The sequence below is a fragment of the Triturus cristatus genome, chromosome 3_2, assembly GCF_964204655.1.
Source record: "Triturus cristatus chromosome 3_2, aTriCri1.1, whole genome shotgun sequence".
Lineage (NCBI taxonomy): Eukaryota > Metazoa > Chordata > Amphibia > Caudata > Salamandridae > Triturus > Triturus cristatus.
In genome coordinates, this window is record NC_140584.1 from 842,629,180 (window position 1) to 842,652,444 (window position 23,265).

The 23,265-nt window shown below is 45.8% G+C and overlaps 1 protein-coding gene across 2 annotated transcripts in view; it reads left to right on the top strand.

Annotated features, from left to right (window-relative positions):
- KIF12 (kinesin family member 12) overlaps positions 1–23,265 on the top strand; it is a 417,773-nt gene that overhangs the window by 174,888 nt on the left and 219,620 nt on the right. For both annotated transcript variants that reach the window (XM_085649101.1, XM_085649102.1), the window contains exons 4-7: positions 11,842–11,963; positions 15,553–15,628; positions 16,687–16,821; positions 18,098–18,233. In XM_085649101.1, coding sequence (XP_085505227.1) covers positions 11,842–11,963; positions 15,553–15,628; positions 16,687–16,821; positions 18,098–18,233 — 469 coding nt within the window. The remainder of the gene's footprint in view (positions 1–11,841; positions 11,964–15,552; positions 15,629–16,686; positions 16,822–18,097; positions 18,234–23,265) is intronic.

A 23,265-nucleotide genomic window follows, 5' to 3' on the forward strand; every position in this document is an offset into this window, starting at 1 on the left:
TCGTCCGCATCGCCGCCTCGGGTAGCCATGGTGACATGCACGAGAGAACTTCGAGCGTCTCAGAATTAAGAAGTGAAGACGACTCGGTTCTGAGACTGCGTGCAAGCTCGATGGTCAAGGCAAGTCAATGGGAGCTGTGCCAACCAATGGCTTGTGGGGCTCTTCGATCAAGTGATGGCGCGTACTGTAGGGCGAAGGTTAAAGTCTTTTAGTCACAAGCGAGTCAAAGAGACAGTGGAGCTGGGTTACGGTGCCGAGGGAGCTGGAGCCTGCACAGGGCTGACATCGGCAGCAAGCGTTCTCAAACACATAACAAGCAGTGGGGGAGCCAGTGGTGCGCGCGCACCACAGAGGAGCGGGGGGAGGGAGTGCGGCAGCGAGGCGAACGTGCGCTGCTGTGTGTGCTAGACACGGTCGGGAATGGGCGTTGCAAAGGCGGGACATGCGCCCGCCTTTGCCCAATCGCGTGCCTTTGCCTGCCGGCGAAGCCTGATCACACGCACAAGCGTGTGGTCAGCTTTCAAAACCCCATACAAAAGGGCTCTCGCAGCGCGAGCAGGCTGTGCACTGCAACGCAGGCACGAGCTCTAAAAAGGCTTGTGTCCACTTAGGTCTACTCCGACAAAAACAGTGGAGCTCGCTCACTGTTTGGAAAGGAAGGGGAGGGAGGAGAGGAAGGGGGCAGGGCGGAGGGAAGGGAGGGGGAGAGGGAGGAGAGAAGGGAGGGAGAGAAGAGAGTTGGGAGGAGTGGGGGTAAAGGCAAGACAACGAAAGCAAAACCAGCACGACACTCATGAAAGGGCACGACGCTGAGAGAGCAAATACCTGCAGTACTCCACGGAGACAAATCCAGTTAACGGCCGGAGGAGCTGCATGTTTTTTTAACATTTGTTAACATACTTTATCAGCGCTTGTTTCGCTTTAATTTTTGTGTATTTTGTTTGCTCTCCCTCCCAATCAGTCATGGGGCTCCAGCCTCGACTGTCTCACAGCAGAGCTGAGGAGCCAGGCGGATGGAGAGGGAGGGCTGTGCTGGAGCCTGCTGACTAATTGGGGGAGAGGAGGGGAGACCATATAAAATACACAACAATGAAAGTGAAACCAGCGTTGCGCTAGTGAAACGCGCGCAGTGCTGATAAAGTATGTTCACACATTATCCTGCCTGCAGTATTAAACAAGCATTGGCTGCTTCTTCTGCTCGGCGCTCAGCTCATCCGCTATGAAGCTGTGTAATTAAACGTAAAAAAGCTTGATTGTTGCCAGCAGTGAGCAGAAGCCATTTTAGGCAGCTTGCTCTGTTTTAGCTGCAGGCACCATGGTGGAAAAAAAGAAAGGCATGCGACCTTCGCAAGCAGCTGCCATGCTGTGATGAAACGCGGCTGAAAATTAATAGTGAAAGCGATTGTTCCATTGCCGACGGAAGCCATTCAAGACAGCCTGCTCGAGTTTAGCTACAGGTGCCATGCAAAAAAAAACTAAAGTTGCACAGCCTCAAGAAGCGGCTGCTATACTGTGAGGAAGGGCGGCTGCAAATTAAAAGTGAAAGCATTTGATCCGTTGCCGGCAGAAGATGCAAGCCGTTTTAGGCAGCCTGCTCTGTTTTTGGTGCGGACGCAGTGCAGGATGCTATGCTGTGATAAAACACTGCTGTAAAGTGAAAAAGTGCCTACACCGAGTAATGAAGGGGAGAGTGTCACGCCGCCAGTAAAGCATCCAGTCCAGGTGGGCGGGGCTAAAACCGGACAGGGTGGTAACCGGGAGGGACTAAAAAGCCTCACAAAGAATTGGAAGCCAGGGTTTAGCATGCACGATGACGCTAGCGAATGGAAACAGGGGGCAACCTGTATCTGTATCGATTACAAGAAGCCCTCGCATGGCGTTAGCAGCGCATGTGCGCTGCTAACGCCAGGCGCTACCATAGATGAAGCAGTTGCTCATAGGACACTGCAATACACTAATTTCTTCCTACTTGGAGATTTTAACGTGCATGCTGATAATCCTAGGATTCCCTAGCTGTCACATTAATTGAGGCATTAGTGTCTCTTTAAGCTAACTTTATGTGTTTCTCCACCTCACACATTCAGCCGCACACATAATTGATCTTATTTTCTTTAACATTGCATTAGTGGTGGTGGGCCCTATGGCAGGTACATGGTCAGATCATTCTCTTACTTCATTTTCCTGACTGGCAAAGCTGATACCACGCAGGAGACTTAAAACCCATACTATGCGTTTTGTGCCTGGGATGAAATCAAAGCTCTCAACTTCCCAGTACCTCAGGACTCATCCCTGAGCTTGACTTTATTTCATATTTCCACTGGCCTCATTGGTTAAATCTTTTGGTATTAAGATAATCTCTTATGCAGACGATACTCAGCTCCTCCACTCATGTGAAAATGGCTCTTCGGCATCCCAGGAATCCATTAAGGCTTGCTTGGGACCAGTGATGAACTGGGCCAATAACCTGCAGGGCAATTCTGATACAATAGAAATTCTTCTGTGTGGACCCGCTTCCACCTTGTGGTGGGAGAATTGTTGGCCAGATGCATTTCCTTCGCCCCTCACCCTCTGCAGTGGCTAAGAATTTGGGAGTCAATTTCGATCAATGACTTTCTTTTCAGCCCCAGGTATCAGTTGTGGTAAGTTCTTGTTTTTCATTAATGAGACTATAAAGAAACTTCTCTTTCTGTTACCACATGATTTCCAGTGAATGTTGGTGGTACATGCTTTAGTTACTTCTAAGCTAGACTACTCCAATGTACTGTATTTGGGTTTGCTGGGTTGCCTTAATAAGTGCTTGCAATGGTTCAGAAACCATTAATTAATTAATTAATTGGTAATTATTTTTAATTAACTTTTTATTGGTATTGATAATTAATGTAATCTTATTTTAAATTTAAATCATTACTTTCCCTACTTTTGCACTCTCAGGAGTGGGAATAGTATTTTTTACCCTCCGTTATCCAACTCTTTCCCTACTGTTGCACTCACTGGAGTGTGAAGAGTAATTTTTACCCTCCTCCTATCCAACGTTTTCCCTACTGTTACACTCTTTGGAGTGGGAATAGTAATTTGTACCCCTACGCTATCCAACACTTTCCCTACTGTTGCATTCACTGGAGTGGGAATAGTAATTTGTACCCCTACGCTATCCAACGCTTTCCCTACTTTTGCACTCACTGGAGTGGGAATAGTAATTTTTCAATTCCCGCTATCCAACGCTTTCCCTACTGTTGCACTCATTGGAGTGGGAATAGTACTTTTTCTCTTCCTGCTATCCAATGCTTTCTGTACTGTTGCACTCTCTGGAGTGGGAATAGTAATTTTTACCCCTACGTTATCCAATGCTTTCCCTACTGTTGGAGTCACTGGAGTGGGAATAGTTTTATCCTCCCGCTATCCAACGTTTTCCCTACTGTTGCACTCTTTGGAGTGGAAATAGTAATTTTTACCCCTACGCTATCCAACATTTTCCCTACTGTTGCACTCACTGGAGTGGGAATAGTAATTTTTACCCCTACGCTATCCAACGCTTTCCCTACAGTTGCACTCATTGGAGTGGGAATAGTAATTTTTCTCTTCCTGCTATCCAATGCTTTCTGTACTGTTGCACTCTCTGGAGTGGGAATAGTAATTTTTACCCCTACGCTATCCAATGCTTTCCCTACTGTTGGAGTCACTGGAGTGGGAATAGTAATGTTTCCATTCCCGCTATCCAACTATTTCCCTACTGTTGCACTCTCTGGAGTGGGAATAGTAATTTTAACTCTCCCGCTATCCAATGCTTTCCCTACTGTTGCACTCTTTGGAGTGGGAATAGCAATTTTTACCCCTACGCTATCCAACGTTTTCCCTACTGTTGCACTCACTGGAGTGGGAATAGTAATTTTTACCCCTACGCTATCCAACGCTTTCCCTACTGTTGCACTCACTGGAGTGGGAATAGTAATTTTTCCATTCCCGCTATCCAACGTTTTCCCTACTGTTGCACTCTCTGGAGTGGGAATAGTAATTTTTACCCCTACGCTATCCAACGCTTTCCCTACTGTTGCACTCACTGGAGTGGGAATAGTAATTTGTACGCTCTCACTATCCAACAAAATCTCTATTTTTTTTTACATTACTTTTATTATGTTTACATTTTAAGCTTTTTTATATTATATTATGTATGTTTTATTTAATTGTTTTTAATATTTAATTACTTTTATATTATTTTTAATACATTAAAAAAATTCGATATTTTAGCTAACTATATTTTAACATTCTATATTTTAGAATCAATATTTTAGTACTTACCTGTTTGTAGATAGGGAGTCGAAATTCTGTCCTTCTATATTTTGGCGTGAATATTTTGTGTAGTCGATATTTTGTCTCTCGATATTAAGTCACTGAACCGTTAGGAATGGCCTTAGTAGAGGCTGGAAGTCCTTGCAGGGCAACACCTTCCACTCCAGCTGCACATGTTCAAGAGTCGTTTTTGGTCACTGCACAAGTACAAGAGTGCCAGAACAGCAGCTCTTGGCTCCTGGACATTTCAACTTGCTTTTGCTGCTGTAGAAGTTATCAATGCACGGGCATGGTAGCAGGAGATTTCCTTTCTCATTGGACATGACACAGTGGGAGTAGAGAAGTAGCTGTCATTTCAGTTTTCCATGCATGCAGATCTGTAAAACCTAGTGGGCGTGGCGTGCTTTTTTCTGAGCATGGGCAATGCATCTTTTTAGCATACCTGTCTTAAATGACTAAATCTTCACCGACATCAATGAAGGTTTCTGTAGTTCGAATAATAAAGGAAAGTCCAGATTTTTGTAAAGACACAGAGGCGAATATTATGCTTTCTGAACTCGCTACTTTTATTATAGCAGACACAAATCAAAAACCTATGCGTCTTGCAAACAGTGGATCACAAACTACAAGTTGAAGGGAAGTAAAGCCACAAATCCACCATGAGCTTAGTCTACATATAGCGGTAACCAGAAGTAACGGCCTTGTTTATTGATGTGAAGACAAACTGAATCCCATAAATGAAATGGAACAACATCAGAGCAAACCCAACGAAAACAATAGAACAACTTCTTTCGTATCACCAGACCACTTTTTGGGAATATTCAGAAGCCTGGACGCTTGAGCTTCCTATGTGTCCTTCTTCAGTGGCATTGCGAACTCCCCGCTTTAACAGCTATAGTGGGGGTGGGGTTCTTTATGGGACTCTTCTGTCTGCAACTGGGAAGACAAACGCTCCTAATTGATGCTATAAGAATGATGGATTAATAGAAAAGGGAGTGAAAGATGGATGGTTAAAAAAAGTCAAGGTGAAAGTAAGGAAGGATGAAAGAAAGATAGGATGGGTGAAAGGAAGAACGGATGGATGAGTGAATAGATGGATGATTGGGTGAAAGGATAAGTGAATGGATAAGTAGATGGGTGAATGAAAGGATGACAGAGTAAATGGAAATATGAGAGTGTGCATGGATGGATGGATGGATACCTTGATGGACAGACGCATGCATAGATGAAGAATGTGCGAACGGATGGATGGTTGGAGTGGCAAATGTATCGATGAAATGGTTAAAGACTGAATGATGGACAAAAGAATGAATGGATGACAGAATGTAAAGGTAGATTTGGGGGATATCAGAGGCAAAGGAGCTCTTCTATGGAGAGTCTGGCTCACTTACTTGGTGACATCAGTGGTTTGGTTCAAGGTGGGGGTATTTTAATTTTCTGGCTACTCTATTGGTCCTGTTGAGATGAACTCTTAACACACTAATGGAGGGGGGGGGGTAAGACCACCGTACACCCTCCCTTGTCAAAATACTGCATCACAATAGAGTAGGGTGCCCAAACAGTAAAAAGACAGACTGTTTCCCTAATTGAGACAACAAGTCCGGGCCCAATTTGGACGTCACAGGAATACTGTCAGGATATGTGGGGGGTGAGGGGGCATTCTTTTGAAAGAGGAGGCCTCACACACAATTTGTGCCATGCTTCATCATTTGCAACCTCTCCCTACCTTTGTAGGACAATCCCACCAGACCTGATTCAGCCTTCTTGTGGACTCGAATGAAGGAGGGATTTCTTACATAAAGATCGACTGGAGAAATGGCAGGATCCAGATCAACTAAAAATGCCTTGTGGTCCCCAGGTATTTCACCTTTAATAATGGGGACCTCAGATATATCTAAAAACAAGAATGAAATGGTGTGTGAGGACATTGGCTCAATCCGTCTTCCAAAGACAACATGTTTCTGACCTAATGTTTACCCTATACAGGTCAGGGGCATTCTTCACCTGTGTGCCGACACCGAGAATGTGGTGTTTCTGCATGCTAGCATAGGGAATTCCTATGTATTCTAACTTTTGTTTATTTAATTTTACCTTCAATGGTGTAATATATCTATTCTCAGGTAGGATTCACCTGGGTATTCTGGTTTTAATGTCCTGTATATTTGGCTATTAGGCCATCTAATTAGGGATCCTTAGCCCTTAAGAATGCCCCTAGCCTGTATAGGCTAAACATTAGGGCAGAAACATGTTGGCTTAGGGAAACCGTTTGAGCCATTGTCCTCAAATACCATCTCATTCTTGTTTTTGGATATACCTGAGGTCTCCATTAATAAAAGTGATTTACGGGGGAACCACAAGGTATTTTTAGTATATCTGAGTCCCGCCATGTGTCCAGTAGATCTTTATTCAAGAACTACCTCCTTTGTTCGAGTCCACCAGGAGGTTGAGTTTGCCCTGGTTGCGTTATCTTGCCAGGGTGGGGAGAAGTTACTGATGATGAAGCATGCCACAAACTGTGCATGAGGCTTCCTCTTTCAAAAGAATGCCTCCCCACCCCCATGTTTCCTACAGTATTACTGTGACATCAAAATTGGTCCCAGACTTGTAGCCACAAATAGGGAAAAAGTCTGTCTTTTCACTGTTTGAGCTACCATGATCTATTGTGATGTAGCCTGTTGAGATGAATCCTTAGGAAGAACGTAGAGTTGTAACAGCTGAATATTAAAGAATCAAGAATATATGTATAGAAAATGAAATAGGAGAGAAACAAAAAATCATTATATATAACAGGGGAGGGATAATATGTGCCTCTGATTTTTTAATAAAATCTGGACTTTTCTTCACTATTCTAGATAGAAATATCGGCATTTTATTACTAGGACACGTGCTCATATTATGCTTGGAAAGAGCTCATTCAACCCTACCAAATAGGCGTTAATCACCATGTTGCAATAAAAGGTCCCAAAAGTTTTTGTATGTTTTCAGTCAAAAATATATAGCCTTAGCCCATCTGGCTAAAGTAGGAGAAGATATAGAAGCATTGTTTTTCGAAAGATTAAAAAAGGAAGAGAGGTGTTTTTAAACCAGTAGACTTTAATACATACACACAACTTTGAATTATAAGAAAAATAAAAATACTGACAACTATTGCAGGTATTCTTCGTGCATCTGGTAACAGAAATTAACACCCCTGAAGGAGAATAATGTATTGTAGAAATACTTGGATCCCCATCATTTGAGACTCTTTCAAAAAGAAATTAAGGGGATTAGTGTGGTTAGTTTGCAATGATAGGGATCTATTGTTAGCTGCGTTTGGAACAACTGCAAAATTATTTGAGGAATAACAAAGTTTAGAGGGGGGGGGGGGTGTCTGATATCCATTAGTAATTTACAGACTAAAGGATGTAACCCTATGTGTTTGTCCTCAAAAAGCAAGGGCTCGCAGTGTAGCCATGAATAGTTGGGAAAGACTTGCCTTGAGATGCCAAAGAGGCAAGGAAGTTCAGAACTAATTGGACATTTGCTAAAATTAAATAGTGATTCCTTTCCACATGCCAACCAACTCCAAGCTTGCCAAGTTTTCTTGTAAGTTTTGATGCTATCCTGGGCAATGGAAAATTTATGAGGCTAGCCGCTGAAGGTAGAAGACCCATTGGTGACAAAGAATACCAGAAAGTTTTTAATCCATCAGCAATAGATTAGCCAATAGATTAGATTGTGACTTGCAATGGTGATTTTAAAGGAGGTAAAGGTGAAATGGATGCAATACAGGAATATCTATGACCATTCAGATAAGAGATCGGAACCAAGCCTGAGACATACAAAGTGAAGCAGCAAGCCTGAACAATCCAGAGTAGGGAAATTAGAGGCCTTTATTTAAGTATTTGAATCAGGCATGTGGAAATCAAGACAAAAGGAGAAATGGCATAAATGTGACCGACATTGCAAGAATATGTCTATGGCAAGAAGACACTGTAAAAGTAGGGGAATTTGTGAGATCTCACATAGGACGAATAATTATTGGCAGTGTTCCCCAGTGATTAATCAGTTTTTGAAAAAGTACTGGATGGAGTTTTCTGTCATGAAGGTACCTGGAGTGCCGACATACCACCAAGTGAATGCGAGAAAAAAACTTTGCACTAACAATTTCTTTTACGCAGACAGAATCTCTAACTTGCCTTTGTCAACCATACCAGTAGTTTAGACTTGGCACCTGCCAGATGGTTTATGGTTTATTTATTGGACCATGGAAATGTTGTCCACCTGCAACAGTACAGGTAAATGTGGCTTGTCCTTGGTGAAAGTGATTGGTAAAGGAGCCTGCAAAAGATCTAAACAATTGATATGCATTGAAAATTCCATTACAGATGTTGCCCCACCGGTTGAGTACTCAACACTCCAAGAACCTCATCTCAAGAGATTGAGCTGTGACTACCACTAGATCTGGGGCACTGGCTAAGATGGTACGACCATTTCAAGCAACTAAATGGTCTTGCCACAATGTCATCTCTTTTTCAAGTATCTTTGTCTACAGGCACTTTGTCTGGAGTTTGATAGGTGCGAAAGTTCATATTTGGAAATTGCAGAGAAATTTGGTGAAACATGGAGCAGAAGACAGACTCACAATGGTTTGACATAATTGGCCAATTTTTGTGTTCCAATTAAATTAAAGGAATCATCTGTGTTACAGACAAATAGGAACAGAGATGTAACTTCCCTTAGGGTCTAGATTCACATCCATTCTCCTGGAAATAAAATCTCTGTTATGAACAATGACCTCTATTTTTAAGTGACTGTTTTCTTTTTGATCTTTTCTTATCCATTTATTGGTGAAATAAACTAACCAAACCCCCTAGGATGGAGTTAAAACTAGCGCTTTTCTATGGATCCCTTTCAAAGAAGCTGTACTATATACAGCATGAGCTCTAATTATTCTGCACTGAAAGGAATTGGCCTTAGAGAAAACCATAAAATGAAGGAGAAAAGACTATTTAAAAAAACATGTATGATTTCAAGATCTCAGGAATTGTCTTGAATTGCTTGCCGAATATGAAGAAATGCGTTTGCAACTAATTAAAAGAGGGGAGGAAAATGGGATTCTGGCCCTGAGACGAAGCTTCTCCTCGGATGGAAAATATTGGTCCATTCTCGTTTGGTGAGAGAAGGAGGGTCATTTGTATTGCTGCAACAGGCCACCACACGAGTACTGTTGAAACCATTTCCTAAAGTCTTCTCAAGTGAAATTCTTGCTGACATCACTGATCACATTACTGATGACACAATCCTAGCCCTTGATGGATCCACCCTGGGCACAAAATGAAAAAAAAAAGTTTGGCAGGTCTTCACAGTTCAGCGGGAGTTAGCGGGAACCTCCATGCAACATAAAAAACATTAAAAAAATAAATAACCTAGGTTAAGGGTCTATGGGGGCGGGCATACACGTGTAAGTCTTCACATTGTTCTTTCCAGTAAAAAAAGGTGGGGGATCATGGCCATTGCTCCATTTTAGGCTGTGGGCAAGTGGGCACACACCCAACACAAAGAAAGGCTCAAATACTGTTTAAAGATTTGCAGGAAAGTGTTCCCTCCGTATATTGAGCAGTATTGACCAGCAGGCCCAATTCACTTGTTTTCTTCTTGCTTACTGCCCGTCCCCTCCGAATATATGAATTAACAGGCTTCCAGTAAAGTGGGCCAGCCAGACGCAACAAGGTATCAGGTAGCAGGGAGGCTTCACGCAGCTGGGGATGCCGGCTGTAGCTGGGTGAAGGGTGAGGGGCTGCATTCTAAGGACATCACTGACTGAACTGGCAGAAGCACTTTGGCCAGTAGGTCTGGGGTCTGCATCAGTAATCCAGGCAGTCTGTCCATGTTGCTTTAAAAAAGTGTTTGCTATGAGCAGCATCTCGTACGGGCCTTGCCACCGTGCTAGATTGCTGACGTTCATTAACGGATCTTGAAATGGGCCCAGTCTCTATGCTGTAGATCATGGCAGGCTTCAGTCTGTTGGGTAGTACTGTTTGGACCTGGGAACAAAATATATTGTGACACCTAATCAGTTGTTTGCAATACTTTAAAGTGACATCATTATTCAGGTGCAAATCTAGTAACGCTGGCGACGCAGGAAGTGTCGCTGGAAACCTCATGGGCTTGTCCCTCCAAATCTCATACATGCCTAACTTAGGCCCTCATTAAGAATTTGTAGATGACACATAGTCCATCATATGCAGAGATCTTCACCAGCCTGGTGCTGATCCCCGTGCATTCAAAGGTGCTGCCACCAGACTTGACAATCTATCAAATTTTAAAACTTGTCTGACTTGATCTGTCAGCTGAACACCTGGCTGTCTTCTACCTACTCTGCCACAGAGCTGTCTTACCTTTGGCACCTAAAGCTGTGGTGTCGAGGTCTGGTCTGGCTTAGGTCACCATCTGCCAAGCGGAAGCATTTCCAGCTGTAAGCACCAGGTTCTTTGTACACGTCAATCGAAGTCTGAAATGCTTATTGACAAAAAGAAAATGAATGGTAAGCAAATCTCAGAGCGAATCCACCAGGGTGTCCCCAGCACTGAGTAATGGAGCAGGCACATATAGAAAAGAGTGGACTCATATTTAGTCCCTAGTGTAGACACGTTTCTAATAATTGTCACATCACTAATTCTTACAATCAACACAAGCAGGTGTCTAAGCTGCGCTGTGGAGAATGAGTGAGACGATCCTAACATCTCTACCCTAGCCAGCTCATCTTCACCTTTCTCGCCCTGGGAGCCAAGATGCAATGGAATCTCAACATCAGATCTGGACTCTTCCTGTGGGCAACAATGGCATGAGCAAGAAGACATGGCTGCTGCAGGCTACAGTTAGTTCTCCGATGCTCCTGGAGTACTCTGGCCACCTGACTCAGACATGGCCACTATAGTCCATTCCATCTTTTGGGGCTGCTTTCTTCTTTCCTGGCCCTGTGCTTCTACACATAAACACATGCACTCACGCTGACAGTGCTGGGACCTGCAACATGACAGATTTGTGTGTGCAGGAGCATTGATTTGTTTGGCTGACACTCTGACGGTGCCCAGCAACGTGTGGAAGGTTGCAGCACTCAGATACAGAACCTTTGAAGGATCTACTGGCAGTGAGCCATATACGTGTGCATAAGCTACCAGGCAAATCTTGGATGACCCTTAGGTAGGTAATGTTAGCAAGAACATTCAGAAACAGCTTGGCTATTTGTGCTTTTTCTTCCTGAAGAGGACACATTTCAATTAAAATCTTCACATGATCAGATCTGTTCAAGTTGATGAGATCGTCTCAGATCTCAGTGGACTCTAAAATAGTGTGAAAGGGGACTGACATGGATCAATCAGTACTTGGGAAAACCTTACTTGTGGTATTTCACAGGGGACGACATATTTGGATTTCACTGAACTCTGAGATTTTCTCAACTAAATCTGCATCTCACACATGACTTTTGGGTTTGGTGCTTGGTGGGTATTGTAGGGCATTGATTGCTCAGAGTAACACATTTGCACTATTCTACGTTCCCCTTTTTCCCAGGTGAACCATATCAGTCAGGAGAAAGTCTTCAGGTTTGATGCAGTCTTCGATCCCACCACCTCTCAGGAAGAGCTGTTTGAAGAGAGTGGTGTAAAGCGACTGATTGACCTGGCGCTGTCTGGGTGAGTTCTATGCTGGGAGCAGACAATAGTGGCTTGGTGGCTGAGTTTCATCTCACAGATATCGTAGGTCTGGGATCAATGAGGTTATTCAGAAGGGAACTTGATGGAGGTAGTTTAAGACATCTGACATCTTTACTTTAGGGGCATTTGACCCTTACTCACCATAGTGGCATCCTTCATCCTCAGGCCTGCTCATCTCGGCAGTAGGCTTTATAAAGCTTGGGTGGGCTCCAACATAAGAGCTCTTAAATCTATCTATCTATCTATCTATCTATCTATCTATCTATCTATCTATCTATCTATCTATCTATCTATCTATCTATCTATCTATCTATCTATCTATCTATCTATCTATCTATCTATCTATCTATCTATCTATCTATCTATCTATCTATCTATCTATCTATCTATCTATCTACTTGTCTGTCTGTCTGTCTGTCTGTCTGTCTGTCTGTCTGTCTGTCTATATTTTGTAGTGGTTTCAAAACTTGTATATCGTGAAAGTTGCATCCTTCCTGTGAATTATGAAAAATGTTTCAGCTGAGGATGTCATTTACAGGCTGTACCTCTACTCTTTGCTGTGTTTTCAGGATTATGATTGTCATTTTCAGCATGTCCTGATTAAGGGCAATGAAATGTCAGCAGGAGCCACATGGCTTTCCTTTGTCCTGTTGAGCCAACTGCTTCCAATTGGCAGAACAGATACTAAGAGGCCCCCATGGGTGGTTCTCTCTTATTGTACTGCTCCTCCACAATATACTTTAATTTCAGATATACTCTTGGGATATTCCTAATTTTATTATTGTTTTAATACAGAGACAACTGATTTCTTTATAGACATATTTATTTTCTTCAAGCCAAGTGTACCATCCATGCTGAGCTAAAAAAGGATAAAAGCCTTTCACCACACCAGGCACAGTATTGCAGCTTTGGATTGGTACAATACCATCCAAGCCAACCTGGAATGAATAGAAGCAATCCGACATGTGTTTCTCTGTTATTATGAGTTCTTCAGAGAGTTATAGCCTTGTCCAGACACAAGGGAGCACCCAGTATAAGGTGAAGTACATTTGAGGTGACCAGATGCAGAGTGTCGCTGGGGTTGTGGGGTGCTCCATAGAGAAGCTGCTCTAAACCTAAACTTGGAAACTACCCAGAGTTCCTTGCTTCCTTTTTGCATAAGATGGGTGACACTCTAAGCCTGAAATGGTATTGTTTTGAGATATATATGTGTGTGTGTGTGTGTGAAAAGTTCAAAATAATTTAATTTAATTAATATTATTTAGTATGGTATTTTATATTAAGCCTCTGCCTTCATTATTTTCTATGGGAGTGAGTTGCACTACCAGTGAGTGGCCATATGTGGTGCTAGGGTTACTTCAAGGCTAAGCTGGATTACATTTACTGTTTCTGGCTGTATTAACTTTAGAAGTGTAGTTTGTCTACAGCAATAGCTTCCTCTTTTCTGGGTTAATGTTTTGTGTTTTTGTGGGTGAATGTTCGAATTTGTATGCCCATCCCTAATTAGCACCCATTTAGGAGCAAGTATTCCCCCTTTTCCCGCCATTCCCCCTGGGTCCTCCCACATTTCCTACCAAACCGTAGGTGTACGTGTACTGTGATCACCACACTTGTGGCGGGAACTCCACACTGAAAATATAGGAGTGGCAGAGGCCTCTGCAAGTATGTTTGTGAATTGTGTTTGGTAGCTTTTTTATAGTACTAATTTAGTACTCATAAACAAACTATAAAATACAGTTTGTGAATTGGGCCCAATATATTTAGAAAATGCTTTATTAATAATTAATGCCCTAATTTAGTGTGGTTATATGAATGGCGCTAACTGCAAATATAAACACAATGGTTGTAATTGAACAGGTAATTTATTAGTATATTAAAAATAATATCAACATATTAAATACAGCATAGATGTTTTTCATTCAATCAAAGCTCTGAGTAATAAAAGCAGCCTATAGTAAAACACCTCCCTTTCTAGCCCCCAGCTAAACCTTTCATAGCACCAAAGTGTCCATAAAGGTTTCCCAGGTGGCCTCTAACACGCCTACCTTTTCTGGACAATAAAGTTTGATCACACTGTGCTTTGCGAAGGTTGTAGCTTGGCTCTGCTATACAGCTCTGAGTTGCGAAAAGCAAAGATAAGGCCAGCGGCGCCAGCCAGTAGCCTTCAGCTAAGATGTCTGTAGCATGCAGCTCGCTCGGTAGCCCCCAAGGAAAGCCAAGATGTCTCTCTTCAAAGATGATTAATAATATATGAGCAATTGATGCACTATCAACCTCTCATAAAGCACATTTTATGTAATAGAGCCATGCAATTAATACTAAATGAGCCCTGTGTCTATAAATAAGAAATGCTCATACAAATACATGCAACATGGGGCACAGAAGCAAAAAAAATGCAAAGCTTGCAACAAGTAGTGGATCGAAAACAGGTCCTACTTGTTCCTTTGTCTTATATGTGCTTTGAGGGCAACATTGGTACAGCAATTGCTGAGACACGTGGTCATTCGGGACTTGAGCTCAACGATGGACGTAGTAAAGTCCTCTTTAATTGAGGTATTTGTACTCTCGCCCTATTAGATGGCTGTTTGCATAATTAGATACAGTATTATTGATTAATATGTATTTTAAATATTGTATGCACATTAAATTCCTTGGGAACCTTTTTGTAGCATTATTTGTATTTATGAGCTTTTCACCCCAAGTAAATAATTTCTGACATTAATGACTCTGCCAAATGGCAGCCTGAAGTAGTTCCAGCCAACCTAGAAGTTGTCTAAGCTAATGTGCTTCAAACACTAGTGCGCTAACCTGCATCTCAGCATTCTCCAAGCTCCTGTTCTACACTGCTGTGTAAATCACTATTCCGCGTGCTTCTTTGCTGATCTTCGTGAGGCAGTGTGCATCGTCCTTGAAATTCATGGGTTTTATGGATGTACCCCTGGGGGCAAGCTTTTCTTATGGACGTGTTCCATCTGCATTGCTCTGAACCCCTTACAGTTCCTTTATAGGCTGCCCTCGTCTTTTACTTTCTGATCCAAATGTGTACCTCTCCTTGCCAGCATCTGTAGTGACTGTGCAACCAATATGTATAAAGACTCTTCCATTTTCGTGCCTGGTGCCCATCATTCCCATGTCTGAAGTGCCTGCCCTCTCCATCATATTAGTGTTATATCCTGTCATGTTAGCAAGCTGTCTCCACCATCAGCAAGTTTACTGCCTTGTCTACGTGGGCAGTGGCAATCCACCCACCTTCAAGGCTGGACTACCTTTCCTATGTGGAAGGTGACTGTGCATTCCAAGGGCGAAACAATCTTGTCCATGCCATATGCAACATGGTATCTCACCTTCATAAGATTTTAATTTCGTATTGGCCTTCTCCTCACGTTTTCAACTCTACTGGCTTTGAGTAGATACAATAGCTCCCCTGGTCCCCAGGATTGGTGCTTGTAATGTCCTGTTGACTTTTCCCCTCTTGGCCGTCGTTTTCTGTTTCCGTTCTTTTCCCCTCTGTCATTGACACCTCTTGTCTACCATTACTAAACTCTCCCCAACTTCCATTATCTTTCAGATATTCATGCACCGTGTTCGCTTTTGGACAAACAGGATCAGGAAAAACGTACAGCTTAATGGGCCCCCTGACAAGGGTAAGCACAGCCCAATGTGAGGGATACATAGAACACCTGCCTGCATTAGCGAGTGCTTGTCTAAACCTGCTCTCTGGCTATCTTCCCAACACCGAGGCTGCATGGGATGGGGCAGGGGTGCTGGTGGCAGCATGGAGCTGTGAATGGAGTACTAGTGTGGGTGATTTGCAACTAATGGTGTAGAGTGCTGGATCTGAAAAGCTACAGAATGGTGCAGCTGTGCAGGCTGTGAGGACCTGAAAGGAAGTAGTGTGTGTCTGTCAATGGGGTTGTGGTTTGTAGTGGGTGGAGCATGAGCACTGGCTTTGGAGAACTTGCTTTGAGTAGAGTGCTGCTTCTTGAGGAGTTGTGGTTTGTAGTGAATGTAGTTTGACATTGGTGTGCTGACTGTATAGAGGATTTGTAGTAAATGGAATAGGGGCCCTGGCATTTGAGGAGGTGTAGTTAGTAGTGAATGGTGTATGATTGCTGGCTGGGTGGAGTTGTAGTTAATGGATGGCAGTGAGGTAGCTCTAGGAAAGTGTGGGCAGGATGAAGGGATTGGATGGCTCTCTAGAAGCAGTAGGGACTGGATGACTGTTGGGGAGGTATAGGGAAAGGATTACTTTGGGGAACTGTATGAAATGTGCTCCTGTGGGCTGAGAGATCTGCATTGAATGAATGAATGATGTCTGACTGGATTACAGTGGGGAGATGCAGGAAATAGATGGCTGCGGGTTTGGAGAACTATGGCTGGGTCTGGGATGGGACAGCTGTAGGGAATGGATGTATCGGGGGAAACATAGGAGCACCGGCTGTGGGGGCTATATGCTACTGCCGCTCCTTTTACATCATTTCAAGTTCACCAGATCTTCAAACAGTCCTTAGTGCTCTCTTTTAATTGCCTCTCCTGCACTCAATTTTAGCTTGTATCTTTTGCCTTCTTCGTTTGGACAGCTCCCTCCATGCCCCTTTTGATTTGTCTTGCTCTCCCCATCTTCTGCCTTTACCCCCTGCACCAAATCTTTCAAGGTCTACTCTCCTCCCCCTTTTCAATTTTCTCTCTCTACTCTCCACAGTATGAGGATCATTTGATGCCCCGCAGCCTGGCAGGACTGATGCAGAGGTCCTTCCTGTATCTCTTAGAGCAGAGTCAGTCCCGTGCCGTGGATTTCACACTCAGCGCATCGTACATTGAGATCTACAATGAGCAGGTACAGGAGCTGGGGGTATGGTTGGAATCCTGGAAAACTAGTGGTATCCACTCACACAATTAACTGTAAGTATTAATAATTTACCTCGACAATTGGTTGCCATAAATTCAAAATTGCAGGTTAGAAATTGCAATTTTGTTGCCTTGGTGCATAGAGGTCCACGCGAATCTCTAGGATGCCCAGAATAATGTTATTATAGTACAGAGAAGCGATTGTCCACCCTCTTATGATTCCTGGTCTTGTACTTTGGGGAATTCAATTAACTATCTGATGATTGGGCCCTATTGAACATCTCACCCCACCACACTTGCTGACCACTGCTGGAGTCAAGCCAAGAGTGCCCGACCAGGCCCATGCACCGCTGGTAGTCAAGCTATCAAGCCACTTCTCTCTAGCCACTCTTTAGGCTGACACACGAAAGTACAGACCAGGAAATAATGTCCGTAATGATCAGGAGCGAGGTGGTGACTCTACTCGCACACAGCACTCATGCTCAGAATTCTCGTGTGTCTCTCTCTTAAATGATCATATCTGAAGTACACCCAAAGGGTCTCCATACCACACGCAAGCACTGCTGAGAAAATCAAATCCAAACGTAGCAAGCACATGACAACATACTGAACTATTTACCAGATAGGGTTTTGTGACCTGCGAGTTACACAAAGGTTTATGAAAAAAGCACACTGTTCAACAATATTAGTAGTCCAAGTTGTGGGTTAAAAGTTGAAGGCAGCGCTCTACAATAAACTCATTAACCCTCAAGGATCTTTTAGAATAATTCAAATGCATGGATTATGCTTTAAATGTAAAATCACTAACTGGCTGAAGCATGTACTGCTTTCCGTTCAAAGACATCAAGTTGAATTATATTTATGTTTGGTTTAGATATAGATGCCTACATTGTATACATAAAGTTATATTTTTTATGTTTAGCAGAGACTGTATCTCAGGTTTGATTGACAAGCGGGCTTGTTTCCCTTTACAAGAGGGATATTATATGAGTGTGAAGTCATGTTCTGAGATGCCATGGCTGATGATGGCTAGTCCCACCACTGTTTTTAATGGGACGTTTAAACAGCTCCCCAGGGCAAGCATGTGGACTATATCCACCCATGCTTAACTGCAGATAGGCCCTCTTGTCTTGAGGATGCAGGTAGGTTCCCTTGTCAGCATGGCATTTCTTTGGAATTTGCATCGCATCTCTATAATACATGTGGAAATCTGTCCACCATCGTATAGTTGACCTTCATTTTGAATTCATTGTTTCTGGTTCCAGGTCAGAGACCTCCTAAACCCACGACTGTGTGACTCGCTGCCTGTCAGATGGAGCAAAGCACGTGGTTTTTACGTGGAGAACCTCTTCAATGTGGAGTTTGAAAGCCTGGACACTGTCATGGCCCTTCTGAATGATGGTAAGGCTCAGAGGTTGGATGGATTTAAAAGAATATAATACCCAGGTCCCCCCATCCCATCTGTCTTCATTAATCTTGAAATGTCCTTCTGTCACAGGCCAGTGTGTATACAAGTGCTTCCAAAGATGCTTGGGTATAAATTAACTGTGGTATGTGACACACATTACTCTGGCATTCGACCATATGTCTGCGAGGACTGACATGTTGTTTCATGCATAACCATGAAAAAACTTCTAAGACCAAGCCAGTGATTTTCAAAGACATCTACTTTAGTTAGTTTAAATAATGATAATTAAAGATATATATACGAGACCGGCGGTGAGGCTTGATCCATGGTCAAAGGCTTGCAAGGCCACTTGAATTATCCCTACACCAACTTGTTTCTATAGCTGTTATTTTGCCAAAAGTCCTTTTACCATATTGCTTTTGCATTGGCCTATTTCTATTACTTTGCTGGTGTTCCCTTACATGCCACAAACTCACAAGAATATTTAAAGCCTAAAAAAACAACTAACCATTCCTCTCTCAGAATATCATAGCATTTTACACATTTCTGACATGTACTTTAATGCCTAACCATGCACAACATCTGCAATATATTGCCAGTGGGTGATTTCAAAACAAATCTACTTTCTGCTGGTTAAAACAATAATAATAATATAAAAAGGAACATCCAGTTCTGGTTCTTGAACCACGTTCAAGAGGTTTACAAACAGCTTTGTTTTTCTGATTACAACTATTCTGCTCCATTGAGTGCCTTGGAATGTTTTTACTGCAACAATTGATGGACGGAATGCTGAATGATTCAAACATTCTCCCCCGGTCAAGAGATCTGGGTTAAATCCATTGTTCTTTTGCCCACTACGCCACCCCAGTTTGGACCCAGCCATATGCAAATCAGTCTTGGCCCTGTGCCTCATGGGAACAGTCCAGACCGAACTGCCATGCCAGGTCCTCCCTGGACTGGAAACAAGAAACCTAGGACTGGTTTCGGGGTATGTCACCCTTCATCAGCCAGGCTAGCTTGAATCCAGTGGCACAGTGAGAAAGGGACCCACGGCTGGGCATACCCATCCCACTTAGGGCGAAAAGTGTAACTGCAACAAATGATGGGCGGAATGCTGAATGATTCAAACAGTCTCTCCCAGTCAAGATATCTTGGTTAAATCCATCATTCTTTTGCCCACTACGCCATCCCAGTTTGGACCCAGCCATGGAATGTTTTTATGTTTAAAACGTTTTTATTGAGACAAAACAAACCATGGGGGAGGGGGACAGGAGGCAGGATACGTGGAATACAGTCAAAGAAGAAGGGATGCATCTCCAGAGGGTTGGCAATAGGTGAAGCGTTGGCTCAGAGGGAAGAACACAGTAAATGAACGCTAGAATTACAAGCTGTGGAATCCCACGCGCGTATCCGACACCCAAAAGCAGAGCAATAAAACCCCCCCCAATCAACCCCTCAACAGAACACAGTCCCCCCCCTCCCATCCCCCATCCTCCCAGTACAAAAACAACAACACTCCCCCCTCCCCCCGTCCTATGGTCCCGCAGCAAAGTAGCCCTAACCAGGAAGCCCCGCACAGCCCCCCCCCCCCCCCGCCGGGGGTCCCCATCTCACATGTAAGCTAGTCCGCCGGGGTCACCGGCGGCCGCAGCCTGAGAAGCCTAAGATACCTCGGGCAGGTGAGCTCCCGGAATTCAGTGGACAGCAGCGCTAGAAAGGGTTGCCATAGCTCCTCAAATTGGTCTATCTCCCCCGCAACCGTAAGCGACAGCTTCTCCATCCCCAGCACATGCCAGAGTCTGTGCAACCAACCGGTGATGGAGGGGGCGGTGGATGTGCGCCAGTGGATCAGAATGTTCTGAACCGCAGACCCCAGCGCTATCGCAATCTGCCTACCCCTGCGGGACTTCAGTGGGTACATTAGATCATTGGGGAGGCCCAGCAGGACATACGCCGGGAGGCGCGGCAGCTCTATGCCAAAGTGCTCATCCACCTCGTCCAGAACTTCCTTCCAGTAGGCGGTCAGCACTGGGCAATCCCATAGGATGTGTGTAAGGGTACCTTCCTGCCCGCAGCTCCGCCAGCACCCCTTGTCAGTGTGTCTATGCATTTCATACAGTCTCTCCGGGGTATAGTACCAGTATGTGGACACTTTAGTGAAGGTTTCCGTAAGGCCCGTGTGGTATGCAGAGTGCCGCGCCCGATACGCAATTTTGTCCCATTCCTTGTGGCTGAGTGTCCTACCCAATTCCCTGTGCCAACGCTCCCTCCCCGGATTGTAGTAGTGAAACGGCGGGGGTTGTAGGTGTTTGTACAGATCAGTGATCAGTTTAGCGTCGGAGGTCCGAGTAGCCAACCACCGCTCATACGGTGTAATTGGACGGGCAGCGGCGGCACGCACCTGAGGCTGGAGGGCCCAATGCCGAACTTGCATGTAGCGCAATCTGTCCAGCTCCGTCAGGCCGAACTCCTGGCGGAGTTGCTGAAAAGGAACCACTCCTTCCGGGCCATAGATCTGGAAGAGTGCCCTGCAGCCCGCCTGCACCCAGTGGGAGAAAACCCCCGGCTCCATCCCAGGGGAGAAGTCCGGGTTGCCCGCAATGGGCGTGAGCGGCGAAGGGAAGGTGGTAAGGCCCCGGGCCTCACAGACCGCGTCCCACACACGCAGGGGGACCCGCGTAACAAAGGAAGCGTAAAGATTAGCGGGGCGGTGCGCGCGGCGCAGGAATGGAACCTCTTGTAAGGTGCGGCCCGCCACTGCCTGGTCTTGGAAGAGCCAATGTTTGTCGGACTCCCACCTGCTCCACTCCACCAGATAGCGGAGCTGTGCCGCCTGAAAGTACTTACGGAGGTCCGGAATGCCGAGACCCCCCGCTTCCGGAGCAAGCGTGGAGAGGACCCTCTTCATGCGTGGCCTGCGGCCCTGCCAGACAAAGCGGGAGATGTCAGCCTGCATTTGTCGTATCCAGCCCACCGGGGGTTGGAGTGGAAGGGCCCGGAAAAGATATAGTATCTGGGGCAGCACCGTCATTTTGACCGCCGCGATTCGCCCCAGCCAGGACAGCAGGCCCTTGTTCCAGCGGCCAAGCTCGTCCTTGATCTTCCTGCTGAGGGAGGCATAATTGGCCGTAACCATCTCCGACAGTGTAGGCGCCAGCAGAATCCCCAGATACGGCACCGTGGACGAGGACCACTGCATGGGGAAGAGCCGTTGAAGATCCCTCCTGGTTTCCGCAGCCAGGGACACGTCCAGTGCCATCGACTTGCTCATATTCATTTTGAAGCCGGCCACCCCCGCGAAGGCGTCCAACTCTCGGAGGCAAGTAGGCAGCGACCTCCTAGGGTCGTCCAAAGTCAGCAGGACATCGTCCGCATAGAGACTGACGGTGTGGACGTACTGGCCCATCCGGACCCCGACAGCATCCGGATTGTCACGAATCCTCTGAGCAAACGGCTCCATGTAGAGGGCAAACAGGAGCGGCGAGAGAGGGCAGCCCTGCCGCGTGCCGCGCTCGATGGCAAAGCTACCAGAGCTACACCCGTTTACCCGCACCGACGCTGAAGGATGCTTATAGCAATTAAATACCATGGTGCGGAACTTATCGCCGATTCCCAGTTTCTTAAGGACCCGCTCAAGATACGGCCAGTGAACTCTGTCGAAGGCCTTCTCTGCATCAACGGACAACAACATCCGCTCCCCCGAGATCCTTGAGGCCTTCTCCAGAACATGTGTCACCCTCTTGGTGTTGTCAACCGTCTGTCTACCGGGCACAAAACCAGCCTGGTCCGCCTCCACCAGGTCGGGGAGGTGTGGACCCAGCCTGGCTGCGAGAATCCCCGTGTACAACTTGAGGTCGACATTTAGGAGAGAGATGGGCCGGTATGAGCCGCAAAGGGCCCGGTCCTTCCCAGGCTTCGGGATTACCGCGACCGTCGCCCTCAGGAGATCCGGAGGGATGGCTCCCGGTGCGGAGAAAGAGTTAAACAGCCGCGTAAGGACAGGGGCCACGGCCGTGCAAAAAGTCTTGTAGAATAGCGACGTGAACCCGTCCGGGCCCGGGGCCTTGCCATGTTTCAGCCGCGCAATAGCTGAAATCACTTCCTCCACATGGATGTCCCGCTCCAGGTGGTCAGCCTGAGCCGGGTCCAGTACCGGGAGGGTCACCGACTCCAAATAGCTATCGGTCTCCCGTGGCGGGGAGGGCTCCTCAGCATACAGCGCCTCGTAGAAGCCGCGGAAAGACTCCGCTACTTCCGCGTCCCCGGAGACAACCCCCCCGTCCGCGCCCACCAATTCTTTCACGACGCTGCGCTGTTGCGCGACCCGGAGCCGGTGTGCTAGGAGCTTGCCACATCTGTCCCCCCCAGTGTAGTAGGCATGTTTCAAATGTAAGGCGGCGTACTCCGCCCTATCAAGATCCAGAGCCGAGAGGAGCTTCCTCGCTGCCTTCAACTGCCTCCAGACCCTCGGCGCTCCCGTACGGCGGTGGACCTGCTCAAGCTCCCGAACTTGAGCCGTCAACTCATCCCTCTTCAGTTGTCGCTCCTTATTCTCGGCTGCAGAGATAGAGATGAATTCCCCCCGTAGGACGGCCTTCAATGCCGCCCACTGTGTCGCCTGCGAGGTGTCAGTGTTGCTATTGTGAGTGAGATAGTCCTGTATGACCTCCCCGATGCGTTGCACCACCGATTTTTTGTGTAGAAGTGTGTCCCGGAGGCGCCACACCCCCCGAGAGGGGGAGGCCGCCGGCCACTGGAAAACGCCGATAACTGGAGAGTGGTCAGACAGGGTCAGGACCCCGATGTCCGCCGCCGTGGCAGCGGCACGCATCGGTCCACTCACCAGGAGGTAGTCCAGCCGTGAGTAAGTGCGGTGTGCGTGCGAGAAGAAAGAGTAGTCCCTATCCGTGGGGTGCAGGGAGCGCCAGAGATCATGCAAGTCCATGTCCGCAATTCGGGCCTTCCCAGCCTGGGACAGTTCCCCCGTCTGCGGGAAGCGCTGCGCCGATCTGTCCATCCCAGAGT